Consider the following 23,769-nt stretch of genomic DNA (forward strand, 5'->3'; position numbering starts at 1 on the left):
CAGTCTCAAAAGTCCCTCTGCGGTTCCTCAGTTGGCGTTTGTCCGTAGTTCCTTGATTCGTGCCGTACTGTCCGCAGTCTGTCACGTCAGCGCCCAGCTCCTTTTCCAGGCCACTCGTATGTTGAACAGGCCCAAGCGCAGATCCCGACCGGCCGGCACCGCGCCGTACGGCACGGACCACGCGTCCATTCCCAGCTGCGCCCCATCACTTAGCCAATTACTTATTCACTCCAAAGCATTTGTGCTTAGGCCATTACTACCTACTTCCTTTAAAAGCCTTTGTCAAAACTCTAGAAATCCCAGCAGACTCTGTCAGCCACGGGGCTTTCTCCACACACGTTTGAAATGATCAGTAATCCTCACTGCGAGCAGCGTGTTCTTACGCTGCTGATCAGAAGAAGGTAACAGCCAGACTCCCAGGGCCCCAGCTCGTTTCGGAACTCATGAATCCACCGCTGAGGGCGGTTTCCTTCTCCGCCCGAGTACAGAGCGGAGCAGATAGCAGTGATGCCTCAACGGCTTTTAAAAGGCAAGAAGCTACAAGTTCAGAAACATTTATTTCTTTTCTTGAAATTTGACTAAAGATGATTTAAACAGAAGTTGAGATTTTATTGGGAACAGCTGACAATCAGCACCGTCGCGCTGCTGAAACCGTGCTGAGCCGGTCGCTTAGCCGAGCGATCCCGCGGTATTTACGCCGATGTCACGTACCAGCGAAGCGCAGCGGCACGGCCGGGAAGGCGGCGCAGGCCGCTCCTCACCCCGCGCCGCCGCCGCGCGCTGCCCCCGCGGGACGCGCGCGCCGCGGCCCGCGCAGCGCACCGCGCCTGCGCCGCGGCCGCGCCCAGGGCGCCGCTGTAGAGCTCTACCCGGCGCCGCCGGCGGGAGCGGCGGCGGCGGCGCTGGCCAATGGGGCGGCGCGGCGCCCGGCGGCCGCTGAGGTCAGTTCCGCCGCCCGCTGCCGCGCCGCGCGGAGGGCGGCAGAGCCGCGCCGCGCCGCGCCGGGCAGGGCCGCGCCGCGCCGCGCCGGGCCGCGGGGGCGGCCGCGCTGCGGTAAGTACCTCGGGCGGCGCGGCCCTCGCCGCCGGCTGCGGGGCGCGAGCGGGAGCCCCGCGCCGCCGGCGGGCCGCAGCGGCGGGAGCGCGGCGTCCCCCGCGAGCGCGGAGGCCCGGACCCGCCGGGCCGGACCCGCCGGGCCTCCCGCCCCTTTGTCCCCGGAGCCGGGCAGCGCGGCCGCGGGGGCCCTCGCAGCGGCGGCGCGGCCCGCGCGGCGGCCGCCGTGCTGCCCCCTGCGGGCCGGCGCGGGCGCTGCAGGGCGCCGCTGCCCCGCGCGCTGGCCCGGCCCGGCCCGGCCCGGCGGCGCGGGGCCCCCTCGGCCGGGCGGCGGGCGGCCGGGCGGGCGTTTGGCGGGGCCCGGCGCTTCCCCGGCCGATGCCGATGCCGCCCGGGCCGCTGCTGCCGAGGAAGAGGCGCCGGCGGGAGTAGCGGCGAGCCGCCAGGTGGGAGAGCGCTGCGCCTCCGCCTGCGGTTACGCTGCGCCGGGAATCCTGCGGTATTTGGACATGGGATTGTTTTAATTAAATCCAGAATTAATTTCTGTTTCAAGGGAAGCTACTGTAAAACATTACTCGATTGAACATTTCAGGTAATTAAGGCATAAAAAATGACTTAGATTCCTTCTAAGGAAATAACTGTGTTATTGCAGATGTAGACTAAGTGTTCTGATATATATATATATTTGGTAACAAATATCTGGCTTTTTTAATAACAAATGATGGCCTTTAATAAGAAGAAGATTAATGGTATTACAGAAGGTTTAGCTTTTATTCTGTTCTGCATTGTTATTACAGTCAAGGCCCTGTTCTTGCAGATACTTATATGTGAGTAATTTTGACAGGAATTAAATCTGTCAGTATAAACTTCAGCATTTATATGAGTGTTTTGAGAACTGGGCATGGAGCGATATCGGATTTTAGTGGGACTCTCCTTCTCCCTCCTTTTTTTCTCTCTTGGTGCCATGCTTTCTTGCTTACAAGTCTTAAAGCTTAGAATAATATAATACCAGATGCTAGTCAGTATGCTTTGGATGTATAGAAAGACTTTTAAAATGGCTGTAAATGCTGTGAAATGGAGTAACGTGCAGTATAAATTTAAAAGTTGGCAATTACATGTTTAATCATAAACAACTGTATAAGCTTTAGGCAGTGTCTAAAAACTGCTTTGAGACAGTAGTTATTTTGAGATGTCTTGTTCAGTTCATTGCAACAAGCTTACTGAACAACATGCTGCTTGAATTACATGTCAGAATATTGTTTATTTAACCTGTAAATATGTGTAGTCCTAAGTGCTTTGCCTGCTCAGAAGTAGACCTCTATTAAGGAAGAATACGGCATAGTACAGTTAATATACCTCTGTCTTCTTATTTTCATTGGACAGTTTTTCACCAATGCATTAGAAAAAGTGAGATAGTTTTAATCATTTTTTTTGCATAACTCTTTACCATAGGTAGTAAAATTTGAGTGTAATTAAGATTTTTTTTTCTATAGAGTGAAATAACTTTATATTTTATTATAAAAGTCACCATAAAAAAAAAAAAGCCTGGTGCATGGTCTTTGCTCTTGTTAATCCTCCACATCAACAGTTCTGATTTATTTTGAGGGTTAAACTTCATGTGAATTTCAGACACTGAAAGTATTGTGACTGTGGGCTTAGTTGTCATTGTGAAATAAGATGTCTTTTTAGGAAGACATAATTGTAAAAAAAAAAAGAAAAAACTTCTTTGGAATATTTGAATGGTTTGTTTTTAATACAAAATTCTTTTAATTAGTACAATATTTTATACTTGAGAGAAGCACTTTGAATCTCTCACAGTCATTTGGTCTGAAGTTAGCAAATGATAATTGTGATGGCCAGTTGGTCAGTAGTACAGTTAATGCTGCTTTACAGAGACACAGTCAGTCAACATTAAATTGGTAGTATATGTATACTACATAGTTGTAAATTACAAACAATTTAAATGTATGTTTTTTCCACAGAAACTCAAATAAAACTTACATTGTATCTCCCTGATATAGTGAAGTACAGTGTCTTAAGATTCTTTTTAAAACCTTCCTTGTCTTAGAAAATGACTAATATTGATTTTGTAAGACCAAAACAGACTTTGATTATTGGATGCCATCTATGGATTTAGTGTGAGAGTTCTTGCTCTTTGCTGAAGTAAAATCTTATTTTTTTGATCACATATGATGAATGCATGCTGTTTGCCACATCCACTTCATTAACAGTAGTTTATATATTGAAAAAAAAAAAAAAAAAAGGAACTGAAACACTGAAAGCATTTTTCTTTAGAATGATAAGCAAAGTTTGAATGTGTTTGAAGTAAATGGGAATTTTAGTAATACAGAATAATGGGAAGATGCGGCAATTTCTGTCTCTGACTATGAAAGCACCAGAAGCTTGAAATCTAGTGCAATGCAAACAAACAAACAAACAAACAAAAAACTGTAGTGCATGAATTTGGAATAACTAAACCACAGAGGATGTTTCTTCCTAATTTTTGTTTGTTCTGACCTTTATGCCAAACACTGGCTATAGTATTTATATATCTTTTGACTGCAAATCTCTTGATCTCAATGTCTTAAACAGGAGGGCCTAAGATGCACTTAGTATTGTATGAAAGGTAGGACTGTTTCCTTTTAATAACTACTCTACATTTAATGCCACCACAACATGTTTGGCAGAAGGAACAAATAAGAATATTTGGCTTATCTTCTCTCTCTGCTGTTCTTTCTTCAGTTTCTCCTCCTACTTTTTCTCAAAACTAGGACCACTAAATTTTTTTCATTTCTTCTGTTTCAGCTACCTTGTTGTACTTCAAAGTATTTTTATTAGCTTAATCTGTTTTTGTAAAAATAGTGACTGGAATTGATTTGAACACCCCTAGTATTATTTTTCATCCCACTCTTCATTCTTTCCCATTTCAGGGAGAATGTTCTCTCCCATTACTGGTGCTCTAGAGTTGATTGTGTTTTGCAACAGCAGTACGCTTCTTTTAATTGAATCTTCCAAGCATGTCTCTGCCAACTCTTTAGAGTATCACAACTGTTCTTCAAGGGAGTTTGTCACATCTTTTCCTCTTCCCCTTCCTCCAGCTCATTATGGTGATATGGAGTGAATGGATACTGGCTTGTACCACTTCTCTGTGTGTGCCTTGACTGTCTCATTTTTCTGAAATAACCAGAAAAAGCAAATTTTCTGAAAGCGTAAGGATGAAATTACAATGTATTTCGGCTTGTTTTCTCTGAAATTATGACAAAGTAGAACTGTTTACATTAGAACTTTTCTTATTAGGTATTCAGCATTTGGGGGCAATGGGTGAAAAGTGGAGATGCAGCATAGGCTGTCATTGTAGCATTGACTTGTTCTCTTTCCACACGTATTTCCTCCTTGGACTTCCTGGGAGACTGTATGTGTGCACGCACTGTAGCAGTCAGACATATGACATACTAGCAGATGGAGCACAAGGCCATGAAATAAAAGCTTTCTGGGTCAGATGCTTGCTTATCAAGCGTCAAGCAATTGTGAAGGTATACCGTAGTGTAAAAATCTAATTTGAGTAGGATTTTTGTAATAGGATGTTAGTAGGTAATAAGAGCACTGTGCTTTTGGCTCTGTAAATCAAATGAAACTGTAGATAAACATGGAAAAGAATTAGATTTCAGAAGCAGAAGTGACTAGCTTCTGTAAGATATATCGAAATGTAATGGAAACTAGAAATACCTGAGGGTTTATACATGAACACACATCTGTGCAGCACTGTCTCTGTAAGGAAGAATGAATAAGAAAGGTGTTGAATAGATTTTACCCATTGCTGTTAGCTCTGGACATCATATGACTGACATTTGTCTTGCATCTGTCTCAGAAGGGTAACTTTTATTTATTTTCCGAATATCTGTGGTCTTACAGTCTTGGCAAAAGCTGTTAAAGCCAAGCTCTTGTCCATGTTAAATATAGAAAAGAGACAGTAAGAGTTGTGGAACTAGCAGGACCAAATACTCTGCACAGGTTGGTGTGGTAGTTTTACACTGGTACTACTATTTTCCCTCTGCTTTCCATTGCATTGTTTATTTTGTTTGCTTTACACACTTGGTTTTATCAGGAGGGAGTGAATTCTTTATATGCTTGTCCACACATGCAGAAATGATTATACTGTGGTATTAAGAGAAGTGAAAGTTTTTTTTTTCTGCAACTGCAGATTATTTTGACTTCATTATTTTGAAAACGTGAAGTAGAAATCGCCTCTTGTTATGAATTAGCATTCAAGATTCTTAGACTGGAGATGTTGGCAGTGATTAAAAAAGAACTTCTACCTGTACTTAATGATTTTTAAGTTGCCTTGAAATTCATGATGTTTAAAAGCAAACTCATGTTTCTGTGTTTCTAGTAAGCTTTGCAGTCTCTTTCCTTTTTTTCTACTGAGATTCACAAATGAGTAACACCTGTAGTGCTTAATAATATCTTTTCCTGAATCAAGGACTATATATGAACTAAATCATACTTTAGTGCTAAGTTCTGTTACTAAGGAACGTTCTCATTAAATACATTTTTTCTGAATGTTAAAATTTTGAAAACGAAGGGAAGAAATGGCATAAACAGTCTAGATTTTGACAGATATTAGATCATTTTATGAATTTAAGAACATTTTGAATATAAGCAAACAAAGGATTCTTTAACTGATTGTGTATGCTTTGTTTAAAATTAATGGTTGTATGTGCACAATACAATCAATGTTATTAATGATAGATTTGCACACTGTAGTTCAGCTTTAATTCACTAGTACATTGATTAGTAAACCCATAACTGACTTAATCTTCTGCTTTTTATTTCTTCAGTGCTGCAAAGTTAAGAACTTGGAATATAATATGGATGCGGCTCTTTGAACAATCTTTCTTCCGAAGTGCGTGTTTTGCAGATTGGTGACCTGGATGATTGATTGATAAACAACATATGCAAGACTAATATCAAGAAAATACTCTGCCTGTTGCTGCTCTGGTTTAAGTATATTGTTGCAGAGTCACGTCTTCTGAAATGCAGTTGAAAAAAATGAGGGAAATTTTACCAAAATTGTATCCTGGCCAACTTAATGATAAAAATAATTCCTTAAGTACATCCCCAAAGCAGTCCTCTGAGGATAAAACAAATCCATCAAAAGGAGATAATGACCAGAATTGCTGTTACCAAGGGACTGAGGCTGAGAATAAGCTGTTACTGATAAACTGTATAAAATGCAGAAGTGTTCAGAAAATTTCAATGCAAGATACAGAAAAGCATAAGAAACTTGGGTGGACTGAAGATAAAAGTTTCGTCTGCAAGAAATGCAGTCATATTACACCACCAGCCCTCCATTTTATTCCTGAGGGTGCCAGTGCTGTAGACTTTGAAAAATGTGAAAAAACATCCCCAAGTAAAAACCAGAAAACTTTTAAAGTTAAAAACTTCCTGCCAGGTAAATATTACTGTGACAAATGTAGATTTTCAACAAAGGATCCTTTGCAGTATAAAAAGCATATAGGTCAACATGAAGAAATTAAATTTATTTGTTCCCACTGCAGTTATGTATCCTACACCAAAGGAGAATTCCAGAGACACTTGGTGAAACACACTGGAACTTTTCCGTATCAGTGTGAATACTGTGAATATGGTGCTGTTAGACATGATTATATAGTAAAACATACAAGAAGAGTACATGAAACACCCACAAAACGGCTAACAAACACTATCGTAAACCGTAAGCAAAAGAAGTCTTGCTTGCCAAGTCAAAGCACTTTATTTGAAAAGCAGAAATATGATAAAGTTCCTTTTCAAAATGAACTTTCAAATCCATCTTCAAATACAGTTTGTGAGATTCCAGATAAAGTGACTAAAATAGTCTGTTTGTCTCATGATATAGAATGTAGTATAAACACAGCATCAATCCAGGATAAAACAGTATTGGAGCCATCTGAAATAAGCGTATGTGAGAATCAAAGTGTGGAAGTTGAGGTATATTCTCCAAAAACAGAACCTTTACAACCTGGGATGCCTTTAACAGTAATTGCACCGTCTGAACTTGTGGTTCCCTCTAACTGTTTAGCTCAAATAGTAGAGATTAAAATAGTGAATGGAGCACAACAGCTGGTTCTTAAATTAATTCCTATGGAAGAAGCAACTTACAAACCTGTGAACTGCACTGAAGAAGAACCTGAGAATCAAGGTATAGAACGATCTGCAGAAGGAAAAAAATCTTCTGTATTTCAAAATGAGTTACTAACCATGGAAGTGAATGTAGACAAATTATCCAGTGTTAGTAATCAGCTTACATCAGATAGTATATATGGTAGGAATTCTGAATGTTTTTGTTCTTCTAACTGTCAACCTTCAGACTATAACTCTGTATCTATACAGAAGGAAGATGCATCAAAATTATGCTTTCATTTGGTGAAAGGTATTGATGTTCGTTCAGGTGTTATAGAACTTTGTTCTCAGTCTCTCGTGACTTCTAGTACTGAAAAAGTAAGTGATCCTAAATCCTTAAGGAGGGAAACAGATGGAAAAAATAATTTGCATTATGATTTGTATTGTTATGAAGAAAGTCTGGATATATCCCCTCCCAAGTATGCCACTACTTCTGAAGATAAAAATTCCAAGAATGTTTTTGTAAAGGCTGCTCAGGGAGGCAAAAAATCCCCTTCTTCTGCAATCCTTAAAGAAAAGGATGCATTGCTTTTAAAGAGTGAAGACAATGAATGTAAGAGTCCACTAGTCAACTTTTCGGGTACTCATTTAGCTAGTAAGAGTTTTGATAACAAATCTGTTAAATCTTCTGAAGCAGGAAGAAAGTTTCATGTCACTAAAACTCCACCTTTGGAGGATATGAACATTAGCTTAAGCAAACTAAGGAGAGTTGATACCATAAATCAAAAGAACAATCTTCTCCTAGAATCATTAGAGTTAGAGAAAATGGAAAATAAAGGCAACCCTTTTGAGGGACCTGTCATTTCATCTGTATTTTCTCTTAGCTCTGGTGCTGAAAATGTTCCAGAAGGCATTAGATGGGATGATACAACATGCAGTAAAAAGTCAGCAACACTGCTGTGTAGAAAGATTGCTCAGTTGATGTCTGCTGCTGAGTCTAACATGAAATCTATGCCTTTGAGATGTCAGGCCTCCGGTAAAAAGGTGTTTTTGCCTCAGGAGAATTCAGCAAGCTGTGAGAGAATTGTTCCTGACACTGAGTTGGAACGATCTGCATCTTCACCTCAGCTGCATGGTGGGAAAAGTGTGATCACTAGTGAAGAACACAATGAAGATCAACTCCTTACAGTGGCAAAAACATCTAAAAGCAGGGTGACTAAAAACTCCCATATTGCTACTCCAGTGTTTATTCCCAAAGGGACAGTGCTGAGAGTGCTGAATGCCACTAGCAGTCAAAACATGAAAGGAATAGAAAGCAGGAGTGAAGCATCAGCTCCTTCTGCATATTGCAATGAAATGCTTCTGCCTCGTCCAGTTCCTGTCAGCATTTCTGAGAAACTTGGCAGTAACTTGCCATGTTTATCTAATCAGAGTGAGCTGCATGCTCCGTCCCGGAGTATATCACTCAGACAAAGACCAAAGCGAGAGGCAAGCCTGAAAAATAATAGTAAACGAAGTGGTGTATTATATCAAAAAAGCAGCGATGTGAGTAAGCAAAGCAAACTCCATTCAAAGAGTCAACAAGGACCCAAAAATAAAGGAAAACAAGCAAGCTTCAGGGAACATCCTAAGAGGAAAACAAGAACTCAGTCAGAAACAAGTTCTGGTTCTGACATGGCCTATCTGTTGACAGCAAGACGTCTTAGGCTTGTCCCTTTGAGAATGAATCAGTTGATAAAATGCCCTCGTCGTAACCAGCCAGTTGTGGTATTAAACCATCCTGATGTTGACTCACCAGAGATAATTAATGTCATGAAGACTATCAACAAGTATAAAGGTCACGTGCTGAAAGTAGTTCTCTCAGAAAGGACAAGTAGTTGTCTTGGTGTGAAACGTTATCGAAAGCGTCTCACTCTTCAGAATGTTGAGACAGGAAACCAAGCAAAAAAGCAGAGTATGTTAAAAATGAAACTAAAGAAGACACATAAAAACAACTATCAGGTGGTGGAAGCTTCACCAGCTGAAACGCTTCAGTGTATGTTTAAGTGCTGGTTTTGTGGAAGGGTATATATGGACCAGGAAGAATGGATAAGTCATGGACAGAGACACTTGATAGAGGCCACCAAGGGTTGGGATGTTCTTTCTCTTCCAACAAAAAAACATCAAGTGAGAGATTAGTTTACTTGTTTTATTCTTAATGAGTGCCACTAATTTGCCTGGAAGGGAAGACAGAAATAGCTCTTTTATTTTGCCCAAAGGTTTGTATTGTTAGCAAAATGGTAGATGAGAACAGAGTTACAGAGATGATAAGAAATCAATAGTGAGGGCTAAGCACTACTTTGCACTCTCATAATTGAAATACGTATTGGAGGACAACTTCATCTGTTCCCTAAGAGAAATCTGAAAATGATTTGCTATGCAAACATCTTTCTAGTTGCCATTTGCCATGCTAGGATACCGAGCTGCAACTGGTTTGTGCTAGTTTGGTATAGGTTAAAATCTTAGACTACAAGGTATGTGTAAAGTTAAGATTTTTTTTTATTACAACCTAGTGTTTCAGAGATGAGGCATACATGTACTAAAAAGCACCTTTTATCCTCTATGGGCAGCAGGTATACACCATAGCGTTAGTGAACAAATTAAGTGCCATGTAGAAAAGTAAATTAAAGTACCCTCTTTTAGTGGGAAGGAAGCACCTCTGCTGACTTCATTGGTATACACAGATGTAAATGAAGAATTGTGAGATCATTTGCTCCCACTACATCAGATAGCACTGAAAAGCTTAAGTCTGTGTAGTACGTAGGCTTTACCTGGCCTGTACTGCGTAGATGTGAGAGAGACAGGCGTCTTGCCGGCTTTTTGTACTTCCGTTGTTCTAAGCAGGCAAAGCCTGAGTTGTCATCAAACTTAGGCTGTGAGGAGAGAGAAGCTTTTCTCTGTCTGTTCCTAGCAGACTGTTCTGAAGTCCAGGGAGTGAAAAGCCAAATATATAACCCCCTACGACCATGTGTATGTGTAGCCTGATAGAAACACATCTGCAGAATTGGGCATTTGGTTAGATCTCTAGTCAGTGAGTTCACGCTTGTTCACAGGGAGAACTTGCTGAAGATGAAGACCATTCAAGATGAAAACCCATGTTACACAGCTTTTATGTTGACAGTGTTGAACCAGATTTTCAGTGTAGTCTTTCATCCTTCTTAATCTTAAGGACTTGGATGTTGTTAATACATTTTAGATAGGCCTCAATTCATATAAGCACGTGCCTAGTTACATATGTACATAAATATGTATTTACTGACTTGAGTGCAGTGTAAGCAGATTACTCAGTTGCTTATACTTCTCTAAATCAGGGCCAAATTTCAAGTTTTAGTAAGAAAGGAGGATGGATGATCCTGAAGTCTAATGTTTCTGTATGTGAATAATGGATGTTTTCTTGTTGATTCTAAATCATTCTATTCTAAAATTACATAGAATGAATTATATTGAATTAAGCACATATTTGCAATTAAAATCACTTCTTACATTTTTACAGATAAAAAGTCAATACTGACTCTTATGCTGGATATGTATTATATGTTTGAACTGGGGCTACTATTTGGAGGAAGTGGTAGTTCCTGACTTCTTTTCACTGTTGATGCATTTTTGTAAACGACTTAACTAGGCTGGGAATATTTTTTTTTTTTTATATATATATACTCGGGCAGATTATACGTTGCTTTTGATAAAGTATGTACGGTATCTGTATTGAAATGTAAATATTTTAGAACTATAAAGTACATCTTTTGAGCTTTATTTTACAAAAAACATTTAGAACATTGCTTTCCAACCATTTTGCAATACAGTGTTAAAATCGTTCAGATACTTGGTGCTTTCAGAAGTCAAATCTTATATATCATTGTGTACACATTGAAGGTTTTTGTATTATTTGTGCCATAGGCTACCTATTTCACAGAATAAATTTCCTTTTATCTGTTTTGTCAGTAATAACGAAATGACAGTTCTCATTTTGTATTCAAATGGAATTATATTTTTTTAGATGGGTATACTAGAGGGTTTTTTCACTTCATGTACTTTGATGCCAAACCTAACAGTACTATTTGCATTTTTGATTGTGAAAATACTTTCATTTTAAAATCCTGGCATATCACATGTAATACTGAAATTGTTAACATAAGAAGAAACATGGTTAAATTTCTCCATTGTTTAAATTCCTTCAGTCCAGGTTACTGCTTGAATTAATTTTGTTTCTGTAGAAGCTACTAAATAAATGTTTTTGAATTCTCTTTTAAGAATTGCCACTGACAAAATTAGAACATTCTTAACAAAAGCTGTATTGTGTGTTTTTTTTAAGTGTTGGTCAGCATTAGAAACTAGATGTTTTAAACAAACTAATAATGTTTTTGTCTTTGCTTTATTAGACGTCTACAAAAGCTTTTCATGTCAGTGACACAGTCTGTTATCTACATTGTTAAGCTGTGTTATTTTTTCATGTGTTTAATTGGGAAAGTATGTCTTTTTAAAATATGATAACCTTTCATAAATTAAATTGTGTGGTGGCTACAAAACTCTTAAAGCAGATTATTTCATGCCTCTTTATCCTTTTGATGAGTTCTGCCAAACTACCCAGCAGTTTCTATTTTGTTAATTTGGTTCTAATTTCTAGGTAATGTCATGTGAGAATAATTTCCTTCAGGAAGTTCAGTAGATTCAATAGTTTCAGATAAATAATTATAATGAATGTTCTCTTCTGCATTTTGATGCAACTTAGAGAAGTAAAAAGGTTTCAAGTAAACCAACAACCATCTACTAATACATACATATATTTTTAGAACTGGTCTGTGCTATTGCAAACTACATTACAGTTTGGATTGGAATGTCATGTTTTTGGGCTTGAATACTTTTATTCCTCATGTTCCTATTATGTAAGGATAAAGCAACTGAGGTTGATTTCAAGTTTTCCAATTAACTAGTCAAACTTTGAGCACACTTAGAAAGGAAGATTATTGATGCTTCATAGAAAAGTACTCATGTTTTCTTGTCATACTCCAGTTGAATTTAGTAAAGTCTTCTAAAACTCTGATTATATGAACATACTATTATACATTGCGCTGGAAAAATATCACCTCCTCATCTCCTTTGGTACAGAAAATATTTTTGTTGAATTTTAACACTTTGCTCTTCCCAGTGATGTTTTTTATCTCTGGATTTGCACAGGCAATTCAAAGGGACTGTTTGCATAAATAGTTTTACTCTGCAAGTGTTTGAAAGCTCAGATATGAATACAAGTATCTCTTACTTGAGCTAAAGAATAAGTCCTGTTACTTGATATGAGTAAGACTTACTTCATTAAAGCTAGCCTTAGGCTCTGGTCCAGTACCTATGAGCATCAACTGACACCTACTGATTTCAGTGGCACTGAGCAGGGCTTTTTAATGTACACCCACAGATACATATGCACAATGAATGAAACAGTAATACAGTTAACCCTCATATAAGTAGATTGTCATGTCTATTTTAAACAACAAGAATATTTTTGATATGGATATAATACGGTTTATTAGGTTTTGCTATAACGTGAGCTTCAGTGACTTTTTGCTAAGCAAGAGTGAATTTGGTTTTCATCTTGTGTCAGCAGGTACTACTCAAGACAAGCAATTTGTTCAGCTGTTGTCAAGATACCAGAAGTCAATTTCTTCTAACCCTTCCAAGTGAACTAATGTAATAACATGTACTTTACCTGTAGTACATCCTTTTAATTCACTTAAATGTATTACCCAAAACAATTAAAAATTAAAAAAAAAGAGAAAAAAGAAAAAAAAAAAAAAAGAAAAAAAGGTAAACCTATAGTCCCAGTTTGAGAAAACTTTCTTAGTGGAAGATTTAGACTGCTTCACAATGTGCATTGGGAGCTCATGATCCAAAGTCTAACCTGGCTTCTGCCACATTTAAATATGTGTTTGGTTTACATACGTACAAACAAATTGGTGATGTTAAGGCAGAAAGCATCTTTTGTGCAACTTGAATGGATATGTAAGGTAGCACTGTTCTCTCTGGATTCCTGATTTGTCCTTTCCATCAATAAGTGTGATGGGAACATATTTGTAGAAGTCAATGATTTCTTTCACAGAATTAAATTTCTGGGGAAAAAAGTAAAATTTTAGTGAGTGAAAATTGAAATGCTGGAATTCTTTATCTCTTCTAACATTAAAACACTTTCCATTGACAATATTAGAAATGGGCAATATTTTGTGTAGAATGATAAGATTAAATGGAAGCTATCATAAAAATAAAAGCACCAGAGTCTAATCCTCTTATATCTCCTTTGGGCTTCTGAAGAACTGTCATCTTTAGGAGAAAGCAGCTTGCTGCTTGAGACAAAAAGGGAGTATATCTATACCTAAGGAATGCAGTATCACCTGTAAAATTTTATGATCACATATGCATGATAGACTTTGAAATGATGAAGTAACTGTAAATCATTATTAACTTTTCCCCTGTTACAAATCACGCTTATGTAGTGCATAATGCTTTACATTGCTAGTTCCTCTGTCTTTTTATTTTCCAGCTCAGTTTACTGAGAAAGTAAAAGCCTTTTGAAGAATGAGACTGAAAGGGTCTCAGCAGGGTTCTATTGGTGATCTCTGTTGATCAAACCAATGGCATCCTTTAATCCTGTTCATATAATGACAAAGATGTGGATTGAGGTTCCTGAACAGACCAAGCTGCAACTTAAAATTGTCAAGGTATTTATCTTCACCTGTCCTCCTTGAATTCTGCCATTCTGATAGCTACTAGTCCTCTACTGTCCAGTCAATGCATTAGTAGTCAGTCTCTATCCCTTGCCTTCAGTTTCTTTTCCTTGTGGTTGGCCCTGTGTGCAGAACTTCCAAGCTTTCACTTTTCTAGACTGAACAAGCAACTTCTAATTTTGTGATCTGCTTCTGTCATCACACTACTGTTTCTCCTCAGTTCTTCATTGAGTTCATTGTTATTAAAATGCTAGAATTGTACACAGTAATGAAAGGTTACTGTGACGTTAATACTTACCCATAGCTAAAAGAAGTACATTGTTTATTATATTACATTTACTTTATCCATGGGCATGTGGTGGGGGCATCTCATGATCATCTGTTATTTCCCTCTGATCCACTCTCATAACAAGATAATCTTTCAGATAAAATCTGTGCTCTGATGCAACTGCTCCTTCATTATTTTAGCATCAAAACTATTTAATCCCAAAGCGAGTGTAGTAATTTTCTAAAGTTTTGCTTTCACAATATATACTTGTCTATGTTTGCTCAACTTTGTCCTTGCCTCATGTTCAAGATTGCTATTGTTACTAGAAATCTAGGCAAAATTGTACTTTGTGTTTCATGCCATACCAAAGTAATTTTTTTGTTAATCTTAAATTTTTTCTTTTTTTTAAGCAGGCCTGCTTCTTTTTCTGTTGTCTGACTTGTTTGTTGAAACGCTGTGATAATTGTTTAATCTCCTTTGGACCTAGTTTAACTTCACTTGGCAAATGTCACATTATGCATTGCTGTACCTCTAAGCTGTAACTCTTTCATAATGAGGGGAAAAATGCCTCTCAGCTGACTTCTGACTTTTTTCCTGATTTCTTTCATCCTCCATTTTCATTTGAGTTAATGAGATTTAAAATATTAAATCCTGAGTCTCTTCAGGGCTGCTAGATCATAAAATCGACTTAGACATCATATGACGAGCATTGACAGTCTTCAGTTTTATGGTTTTTGCCCTTTTAATGGAAACCTATGCTTTCCGTTAAGCATAAAGTCACTAAGATGAAGAAAATGCAGTCCTTCAGAATTGTTCTCCCTTGAATGTCTGAAGAGATTCAAACAGGTCTTTGCTTATCTTAGGGGTGTCCTACCTGCTGGTCTCTAGGCTATTCAGAGGAGACAGGTACAGGGTCTCGAGGATCACTCCTTTTACACAACTGTTACCTTAAAGAATACAGACCATGATGCAGGGACTAAAGCCTAATACTCAGCTGTGCCCATCTGCATACTGTAATTGCTGCCTTTCCGCTCCTCCTTTTGTCCAACTAGATCTCTATGTTTTGTCCTCTTTGAAAAGCAGAAGAGCTTCAAAAGCCTGCTTAAGAGCAGTCCTTAGTTAGTCAATACTTCCAAGAAGATGGAAGATGTAGTGTTGAATTGCCTAGGGGTGGTGGTGAGATTCTAGACTAAGCATCTCATCCTGAATTTAAAGTGTCATTTGAGCCACGGACAAGGTGTTTACCTTAAAAGTGTCTCTGCTTGTCTCTCTTGAAGGAATTACCATCCTCCTACAGGGGTCTGCTATTCCCATTTTGTTGCAGGTCACTTTTCACACAGCACTGTCGGTGAAAGCGCTTGTGTGCGTGATTGCTCATCTACCCAAGAGCTTCATGGCTGCTAACGGTAGTTTGAGCTAGTACATTTGACTCCTCTTGAAATGAATCAAGCTGAAATGATGTGAGCTGTGTGAGTGATAGTTTGAAAACGACAAGTAGCTGCAAACTGTGACAGGGAGTCACTGAGAAAACATCTGTGACTAGCACAGCCCAATCCAGAGATAGACATTCATCCATGGGCTAAGTTACTCTGTGAAACAGGCTGTGAGCTGAAGCACAGCCTATTTGTGCCTTTGGTTTTAGAAAATAAAGCAGTTGTCACTGCATTTTGAGTTGAGCCTGAAGCTGCAGGCGTGGCAAAACAATGTATTGTGTGTGTGACAGATTTAGTTTTACAAAGGAGTTAACAAGAACAGTGTTTAATTTCTTTGTCATGATTAGCTTTGAATGTAAGCAAGGTTTTGAGTTCTTTTGAGCCATCAAAACAGTTGTGTACATGAAAAGAGATACAGTATTGAAATCTGACTGTAATGGGGGAAGGCAACAGCCAAACAGAGGATGTTCATGACAGCAGTTCTGAATGTAAAGGCCTAAATTTCACATATTTCCATTTGGGGACCTGGCTGTTACTGCTTTGTGTGATCTGGCCCCTAGCTGGATCAACAAAATATATGAAATATATACATAGATGTGGACATCTGTGGCTTAACTGCTAGTGTAAGATTTAGGTATAGTAACAGAGTTAAGGTTGTTTTATTCTCCTTCACTTGTATTCATTATAGTCAGGTTCAGTACTAATTTATGTGCATAGGACTTCAGTTACTTGGTGCTGATCATTACTCTGATGTAGAAGTAAGAATTTTCTAAGATAATCAGAAGTCTGATGATGGAATATCTTTATAAAGTTAGATAAGAGCTAATGATGCCCTGCATGAAAGTTGAATTAAATTTTCAAAAAATTGTTAATAGAAAATTATGTTAACATTTATAAAGTGTTAACACTTAATAATCTGTACCTGGAAAATGAAGAGTTGCAATAGGAAAGGAAACACTTTGAAGAATTTTAGTAAACATATACGGGGAAAAAAAAAAAAAAAAGCTTTTAAGGGATGGAAATAGACTAACCCAAAAGTGAAAGTATGCTGCAGAAAAGCAGAAATACTGAACTTACTCATTTTTGTGAATAAATTGGGAGAGAATACAGATATTGTGCAATAGGTATGCATTTTCTGTTTTTTTTTCTTTCTCTCACCAGGTAAATGGGATATTCACCTAATTTTGATAAAGCATCTGGTCTGCATTATATACTGCAAAATATGGTACAACACGGGGGTTCCCTACAGAGCAAAGGGACTATGCAGAGCATTCTGAAAAGCATTTAAGAGATATTGGAAAACTATAGGCTGCACTTTGATTGCTGACACAGCCTGACAAATTGTTTTAACCCCCCGAGACAAGAATCTTGAGAGGTGCAGAAGCTGAGATCTTAATTTTCAAGAAAGAGCAGTTTGGGCAATCCTTTCAGATGATCTGAGATGAAAGTAGCTGTGCTGAACAAGGCTGGTAACACTGATCATTCATTATAACTTATGCACTTCTTGCCTACTTCAGTGTGTTCATTTTATTTTCACATCTGCTGAATATAATGCAGAGAAATGGGGGGGGGGGGGCTGTCATCTCTGTGCCTCCCCAGGGCTACACGTAACTGGTTATCTATCAAAACCATTTTGTAATTTTTCCATTGTAGCTGATCTATGGAAGATTTCTAAATAAAAGAAAAAATACTCACTCAATATTATAAAAGGATGTTTAAAAGGCATGTCATGATTTAGAAGGTTTAAAATGCAAGTCTGCAGACTTGTCCATTAGAGCCAAGTCTTAGATATACTGTTGATAATTAACTAGATGCTTGAAATCGCTATTCTGGAATTGTAACATTCTAATCTGAGTGGTGTCTTTCCAGAACCACTGCTTATGATGTTTGCTTTTTGTGAACAAGTTGAAACCAACCAGAAAGTCATGATTTTTTTGGTATTTCCTGAGACAGCAAGAATCATGTTCTTCTTCCCTCTGGTTCTGTAAAAAGTTGTTTGTTCTCTCTTAAAATTGTTTTCATATTGTGTCACTTTTTTACTTTCCTAGTTGCCTTAATTGTCAGATATGCTAAAATGTTAAATTTTGGCTTTGTGTCATTCTATTTTTTTAAACAGTCATCTCTTCTAATCTGAGACTTTCTGATTTGGGCCATTACAGGAAGACCCAGCAACCTAACAGTCATGGAAAACTAAACTTCCATTCTGTTAAGGACATACTAAAACTCCAGGAAATTGTCTACCTCTCTGAACTAAACCTCCTCGACAATGTTTTACAGCGGACTGATAGTCCTCAGCAGCAATGTCATGATGATATATGCAGTGTTATTCTCAATTGTTCTATCTTTCTGCTTCCCAAACTGTTTTATTGTGCTTGAACAAAGAAGAGTTTTTTTTTTTTTTCCTCATTATTAAACCAGTGTTCCTAAAGAACAGTTTGTGTCTTATCTTTGAAAGCTCATGAATCCTATTCCACAATTTCTAAGAGAGTCCAAATTTAGTATTGGTCTTGGCAAATTCATTGAGTTAGCTAGAATCAGTTTTGAGTTTTTCAAGTTACCTATAGAAAAGATAAGTTTTAAAAGTACTGTCACTCATAAAAAGGACATAATTGAAAACAGCTGCAGTGGCTTTGCCACTTCACTTTAGCTGACAATCTGTTGATTGATCTCATATTTAATAATCTTCATAATAGTTTCTTGTTTTCCTTTTCCTGCTGCAAAATCTGGTCCTCCTTTATGCATGATTGATGCTCAGGTAGGACTTCTGTAAATTTCTTTATTTTTTTTGCAAGTATTGCTTCTTTATAGAGATAACTGTTTCAGTTTTGAAATATCTTTTTCTTCATGTGGGGAAGACATGCAGATATTGTTATTTAACTATATAGCTAGAGTAGCAATTAGACTTTTATGATGAATATAATCAAACTTAATTAGGTAAAGGAGCATATTGCTAAGCTAAGGGGATTTTCTAATTTAAATTTATCATATTTCAGAGATGATTGAAGGGAAAGAAATCATTCTTTTATTGCTTCTAAATATCCATGATAATTTTTGTCATATTTCCTCATTTTTTTTAAAGATGCCGACTTCCTTTTGCTATTTGAGAGACAGACAGTAAGAGAAACTGGCTGATTATACAGCAATAATAGCAATAGGGCATGCTGTCAGATGTATAGAGCTGCATATGTTTTAAAACATCTGCTTATATTGTTATAAGGTACAAAATGTGTTGTTGTATGTCTAAAGATTTATACCTTGAAAGGAAGGACCTCCCCTTTGCTTTGCAGGTGTTACTTAGAGTCAGAGCAGGTAGAAGTATTTAGACAGAATTATCCATTCTTAGGAAATTTTCATTGATTTACATCAGAATTTGATTTATCTTGGAATTGCTTAAAACATTGAAACATACTTGAAATTAGAGGACTGTAAAAGAAACTTTAATGAAGCATAAAGCAACTTTCCTATGTGGGGGAGTTTATAACTAATCGCCTTTAGCATGAAGAGCTGTTAAGTGCAACTCACAACCAATAGACTGTAACATCAGATGGTATTTTACTTACGTCATCCCCTCTGAGCCCTGTTCCCAGTGCATACTGTTGGCTGTCTTCCAGAAAACGTACTTTAATGTTGTATACCTTTTTTCCATAATAGACGACCAAAACATACGGTTCAGCATTTGATTTCTTTGAACAATCTCGGACTAGGAATGTCTCATCCTGTATGACACAGATTATAATAGTTGTTATTACAGTAAATCCTAGTGAAAAGCATTTTAAAACATTGCCCATAGCTACAGTTTGGGGGTAAATCTTGTGGTTATAAGTTATTAAAATTGTGATATATTTCACAGCTGCAATAATATCTACTTCTTAAATGGAATTTGTAGGCTGTTTAGCGAAGTATTTTTTTAAAGCATAGGGAAACTGCTTTTATTAAAATAGCTAATTTCTATAATGAGTCATAATCAACAGACTTTGACACTAGTGAAAAATCATAGCTAGATCACTACTACTGTATTATACAATATTAGTCTGAAATCTGTATTGAAATTCCATGCTAGAAGATGTTCTTAGAATTAACACGGGTGTTGCAAGTCAAATCAATGAAAAGAGGAAAGTTAGTGGATGGGCAGTAGATAAGAAGAGACTGATAATAATTCCATTAAAGGTATGAACATTATAATCCATGTTTTCTTTCAAAAACACTATTTTGTGTGTGTAATTTCTTTTGGATAGAACAATTCTTTGAAAGAATGAAAGACAAAATACAGATCAATGAAGCTAAGAACCTCTAAGTTTTTTTAGATTTTTTTTCTGAATAATAAATTACTGTCACTGTAATAGGGACTGTAAGAATTGCATACTTAAGTACACCAAGGGTCCTGAATTATGTTACTTTTTTTAAGATATGCAGATAGTTAGTTTCTTTTGATTTCTTCATCAAGAAATGAGTTTGAATTTTGGATCGATTAAAATCACTATGCTATTCCCTAAAGATGCGATGAATAAAATGAAGTCCAAAACATATCCCCTCTGTCACTGTTCTTGCTGATAGCCCTTCTGGGTACAAAGGGCTGTGAACCAGGCTACACTATCAGAGAACCTTGTTTTAATGAGGTAATTCTCACACTTGGCTATGACAACTAGCACATTTTCATTAGTTGCTTTTCTTTGACGCTACTTTCCTGTACAAGCACAGAGTAGCTGTATTCTTTGTTTAATAAAGTCTTCTCAGAGTGGCCAGTTCAGGGTGGTGCAATAAAACATATGGCCGATGGGTAGCCTCCAGCCATTGCTCTAAATGGAATTTCTTTCCTTAAGGAGTAGTTGAGCCCACTGAGAAACTGGCTTCTCTCCAATATACGGTGGGATCCGGTACTTTATTTAAAATTACTATGCATAGAAGTAACGTAAAGAAACATTTTAAAATCCTTTCTGAGCATATGTGACTGGAAACACAGCTGGAAAGTTAAATGACCACAGATTTTAGGAAGGTTAACAGTATCAGAATAACTTGATGCTATTGTAAGTTGGTCTAACTGTCCTCAGAATCTCTCTACAGCTGATTGTGTGAGTCTGCCAGAGAACCTCTGACAGTCAACAGGAAATGCAGCATTGCACAAGGTCCTGCAGGGCAGCAGCTCTTTGAAGCTCTTTGCTGGGGATTAACCCTTTATAGCACATTGGTCATTATATTCTCTGAGCTCTTTCGATGAACACACTTTCTCTTCTGAGACCGCAGCTGAGAGGTTCTGTGATAAAAATTACTCTGGAAGAAAAAAACAGTCACTGTATTTATTCTAATCCACAGTGTGCGCAGAGTGGAAAACTCGTAATGCTATTGTGAGTTTCTCAAGATTTGTTGTTTTCTTAAGGAAATGTCTAGCTTTCCTTACTCAAGATGAAAGCTGGACAAGTGCCCTTAAAAGACTCAGTGAGAGGAGGGGGAAAAAAGAAAATCAAAAACAATAATAAAAAATCCAGCCTTCAGAATTTTGGGTACTGGAGGTTGACAGGTCTGAATGGGACTCCCATATTTCAGCCCTGCAGACATGATCTCAATTCTGATTAAGTTACAGGTTAGGAAGATTTTACACCTTTTGTTGACCACACTATATATCTTAAAAAAAAAAGAAAGAAAAAACACAACTCAAGCAGTACTTCTTATCCCACCCACTTCGCCTAGAGTGGGCCAATGAAAGTATCCTTTCTGTAGATCGTAAACCAATATTCTCAACCTCTACTGTTCAGTGTTGTCCAGGTCACTCTGCTCTGTTCTTTCAGCTCCCATGGATCATGCTGCTCCTTCTGTTCAGCCCACTTCTTTTAGATCTCACAAAGAATTTAATAGTGACTGCAAAACTGCAAGATATCTGGACGTTCCTATGCCTATCAGTTTATTTAAAATAAAAGTTCAAAATACTGAAACATGCTGCTGCTCCTAATCCCATCAATGATCTCTGAACAGTTGATCAGTAAAATACTTGGTGATAATATATGTGTTTGATAGTGTCAAAATTAAACATTTTAATGTCTAAATGTTTAGCAAAATGCAGAAAAACACGAAAAGTTAGCAACCTTTTAAACTCTATATATTTTTGTGTCAAATGTAAATTGTTACGGATTGTATGTCTAGGTTAGCACTTGTAAACTATCACAGTTTACAATTGTTTTCTCCACAAGTCTACACGCCTGGTTTCAAGATAAATTGTACTTACAGTGTTTTCCCTTAACAATGCCTCTTCTGCTTCACGGCGATCATATTCTCCAATGTACCAGTCGTATTTGTTTAAATCCTTAATTTTAAGATATCATAATTAGTATTTAGAAATCAATGACAGCTGGCAGAAACAAAAGCCAATGAAAACTGATTGTATCTAACTGCATTAAAACAAGCTTATCACAGTTTATCAAAACAATTTTAATGCATCTGTATCAAGAAATTATTTTAGAAAATCTGTTTCAAATTAGGCATCAAATTTGTTATCTGTAGTGTCATAAAGTCACATTGGGCTCTTTTCAGGGCCCAAACACACAGCTATCAGACCACTTAAGTTCATAGAGAAGTATATTCAGTAAACAGCAGGTCTTGTCTATGTGCATTGTACAGGGATAGTCCTGTTTTCTAAGAAGCTGTCTCTTTACTAAATGAAGCATTTTTTACCTTTTCAATAGGCAGAGTAAGAGATTTCATTTCCTGTTTTACAAATGAATGTTTTGATTTATTTTCGTACGATAGGAGCCGTGTAGGAGATGGTGACCTCTTAACTGACAAACTCTCTACGTTTAACGTGGACCCTGCGAAAGTAAATTCAGAAGGAAAAAAGCCTTTTGTGATATTAGCCTTTAAAATTTTGAAATTGTCAACTCCAATTGGTCTTGTATGAATACAGCACCAGTAATTTCAGGTTCAAGCCCAAAGAGGTTTTGCAGATTTTTCTATTGGCATCACTCTCCTAGGTTCATGTGCATAAAACACAATAAAATGTTAAACACAAACTAGTAATTACATATTTAATGCTAAATAAAATATTTAATAAATATTTGGGGACATTTGTATTCTACAAGTGTAACAGTTCATTCTGTTCTACTTTCTCCTTTTGAACCCTTGTAGCAGTGTTTGAGCAAAGTATATTATAAACACTTATTAGCCTACTGTCAGATAATATTGTTTCTATCAAGCTGTAGGAGTCTTAAAAGATTTAGTTCTGCTGATAAACTTCAGTCTGCTCTGCAATTTGTTTAATCAACAAATTTTGGACCAAGCCTTATTTTTTGAATGCAAAGAAGTGAGTCTGCTTCCTTGTAGTATGAAGGTGGTGTTCCCAGGCTGCATGTTCCAGCCCCCTCCTCACTGGTGAGATTACAGTGAGCTGATTGAGGGAGCCTAGATAGCTGAAAATTCCTCCTGAAGCAAAAGTGATTAGCATTTGTATGTTTAACACTGCACATTTAATAGCTATGATCAGCTTGCCATGTCACAGGAGAGCTGTGGGAGCATGAGGGCCAGGGCAGGCACATGCAGTGTAGGGGACCACAGGAAGGTGGGCTAACTGGTTCTGCTGCAGCCTGAGGAAAAGCACTGGCATTTTTGTAATTGTGTATTTGAAATGCAGTTTTATATGTACATACGGAAAAAATGGTCACTTGGAGAATAAAAAATGTGTCCTGCTATACAACAGATTAGATTTTTGTTTGTTTTGTGCAATGCTGTGGAGAGAATTGACCTAGTGAGTGTTACAGGAGTGAATGAGTGAATACATGATTATCAGTCCTTTCCATCTTTCTTGCTGGTGACTGACAAGAGACAGCCGTGTTTGCTGAAACTGTATTTCATTATGTTTTATCTATGGTTCATGCTCTATCAGTTTATTGCTTTTCTGCCTATACACAGTGTTTAATAAAATATTAAAGGAATTCAACTAGGAAGATTTTTTTTTTTTTAACAGAAGAATAGTTTTCATCATGTTTATTTGTTTCATACATGTGTGTGTCATGATCTGGTTTCCGACAGCATTTATTTATTTTTAAGGAAGTAAACAATGCCCACTGATGTCAGCAGAAAAGCAGCTGTCTTCAATGGGCAATCAGTCAGTTTAGAAATAAACTCAGAGCCACTTGTTTAAAAGGGCTGGAATGAAGCCTCT

General features: G+C 37.7%; 2 protein-coding genes across 2 annotated transcripts in view; one reads left to right on the forward strand and one right to left on the reverse strand.

The window, feature by feature from the left end:
* Window positions 1-1,004: 1,004 nt before the first annotated feature.
* On the forward strand, window positions 1,005-11,967 carry ZNF518B (zinc finger protein 518B). Its single transcript, XM_062575341.1, has 2 exons — window positions 1,005-1,053; window positions 5,892-11,967. Exon 2 carries the CDS (start codon window positions 6,088-6,090, stop codon window positions 9,349-9,351), a length of 3,264 nt encoding a protein of 1,087 aa, XP_062431325.1. The 5' UTR covers window positions 1,005-1,053; window positions 5,892-6,087; the 3' UTR covers window positions 9,352-11,967.
* Window positions 11,968-13,163: 1,196 nt separating this feature from the next.
* CLNK (cytokine dependent hematopoietic cell linker) overlaps window positions 13,164-23,769 on the reverse strand; it is a 42,228-nt gene continuing 31,622 nt past the window's right edge. Inside the window, exons 15-18 of the mRNA XM_062574501.1 lie at window positions 22,287-22,420; window positions 21,841-21,918; window positions 19,184-19,339; window positions 13,164-13,310 (exon numbers count right to left, since the gene is read on the reverse strand). Of these exons, the coding sequence (XP_062430485.1) occupies window positions 13,164-13,310; window positions 19,184-19,339; window positions 21,841-21,918; window positions 22,287-22,420 (515 nt within the window). The remainder of the gene's footprint in view (window positions 13,311-19,183; window positions 19,340-21,840; window positions 21,919-22,286; window positions 22,421-23,769) is intronic.

This window comes from Rhea pennata, chromosome 4 (genome assembly GCF_028389875.1).
Source record: "Rhea pennata isolate bPtePen1 chromosome 4, bPtePen1.pri, whole genome shotgun sequence".
Lineage (NCBI taxonomy): Eukaryota > Metazoa > Chordata > Aves > Rheiformes > Rheidae > Rhea > Rhea pennata.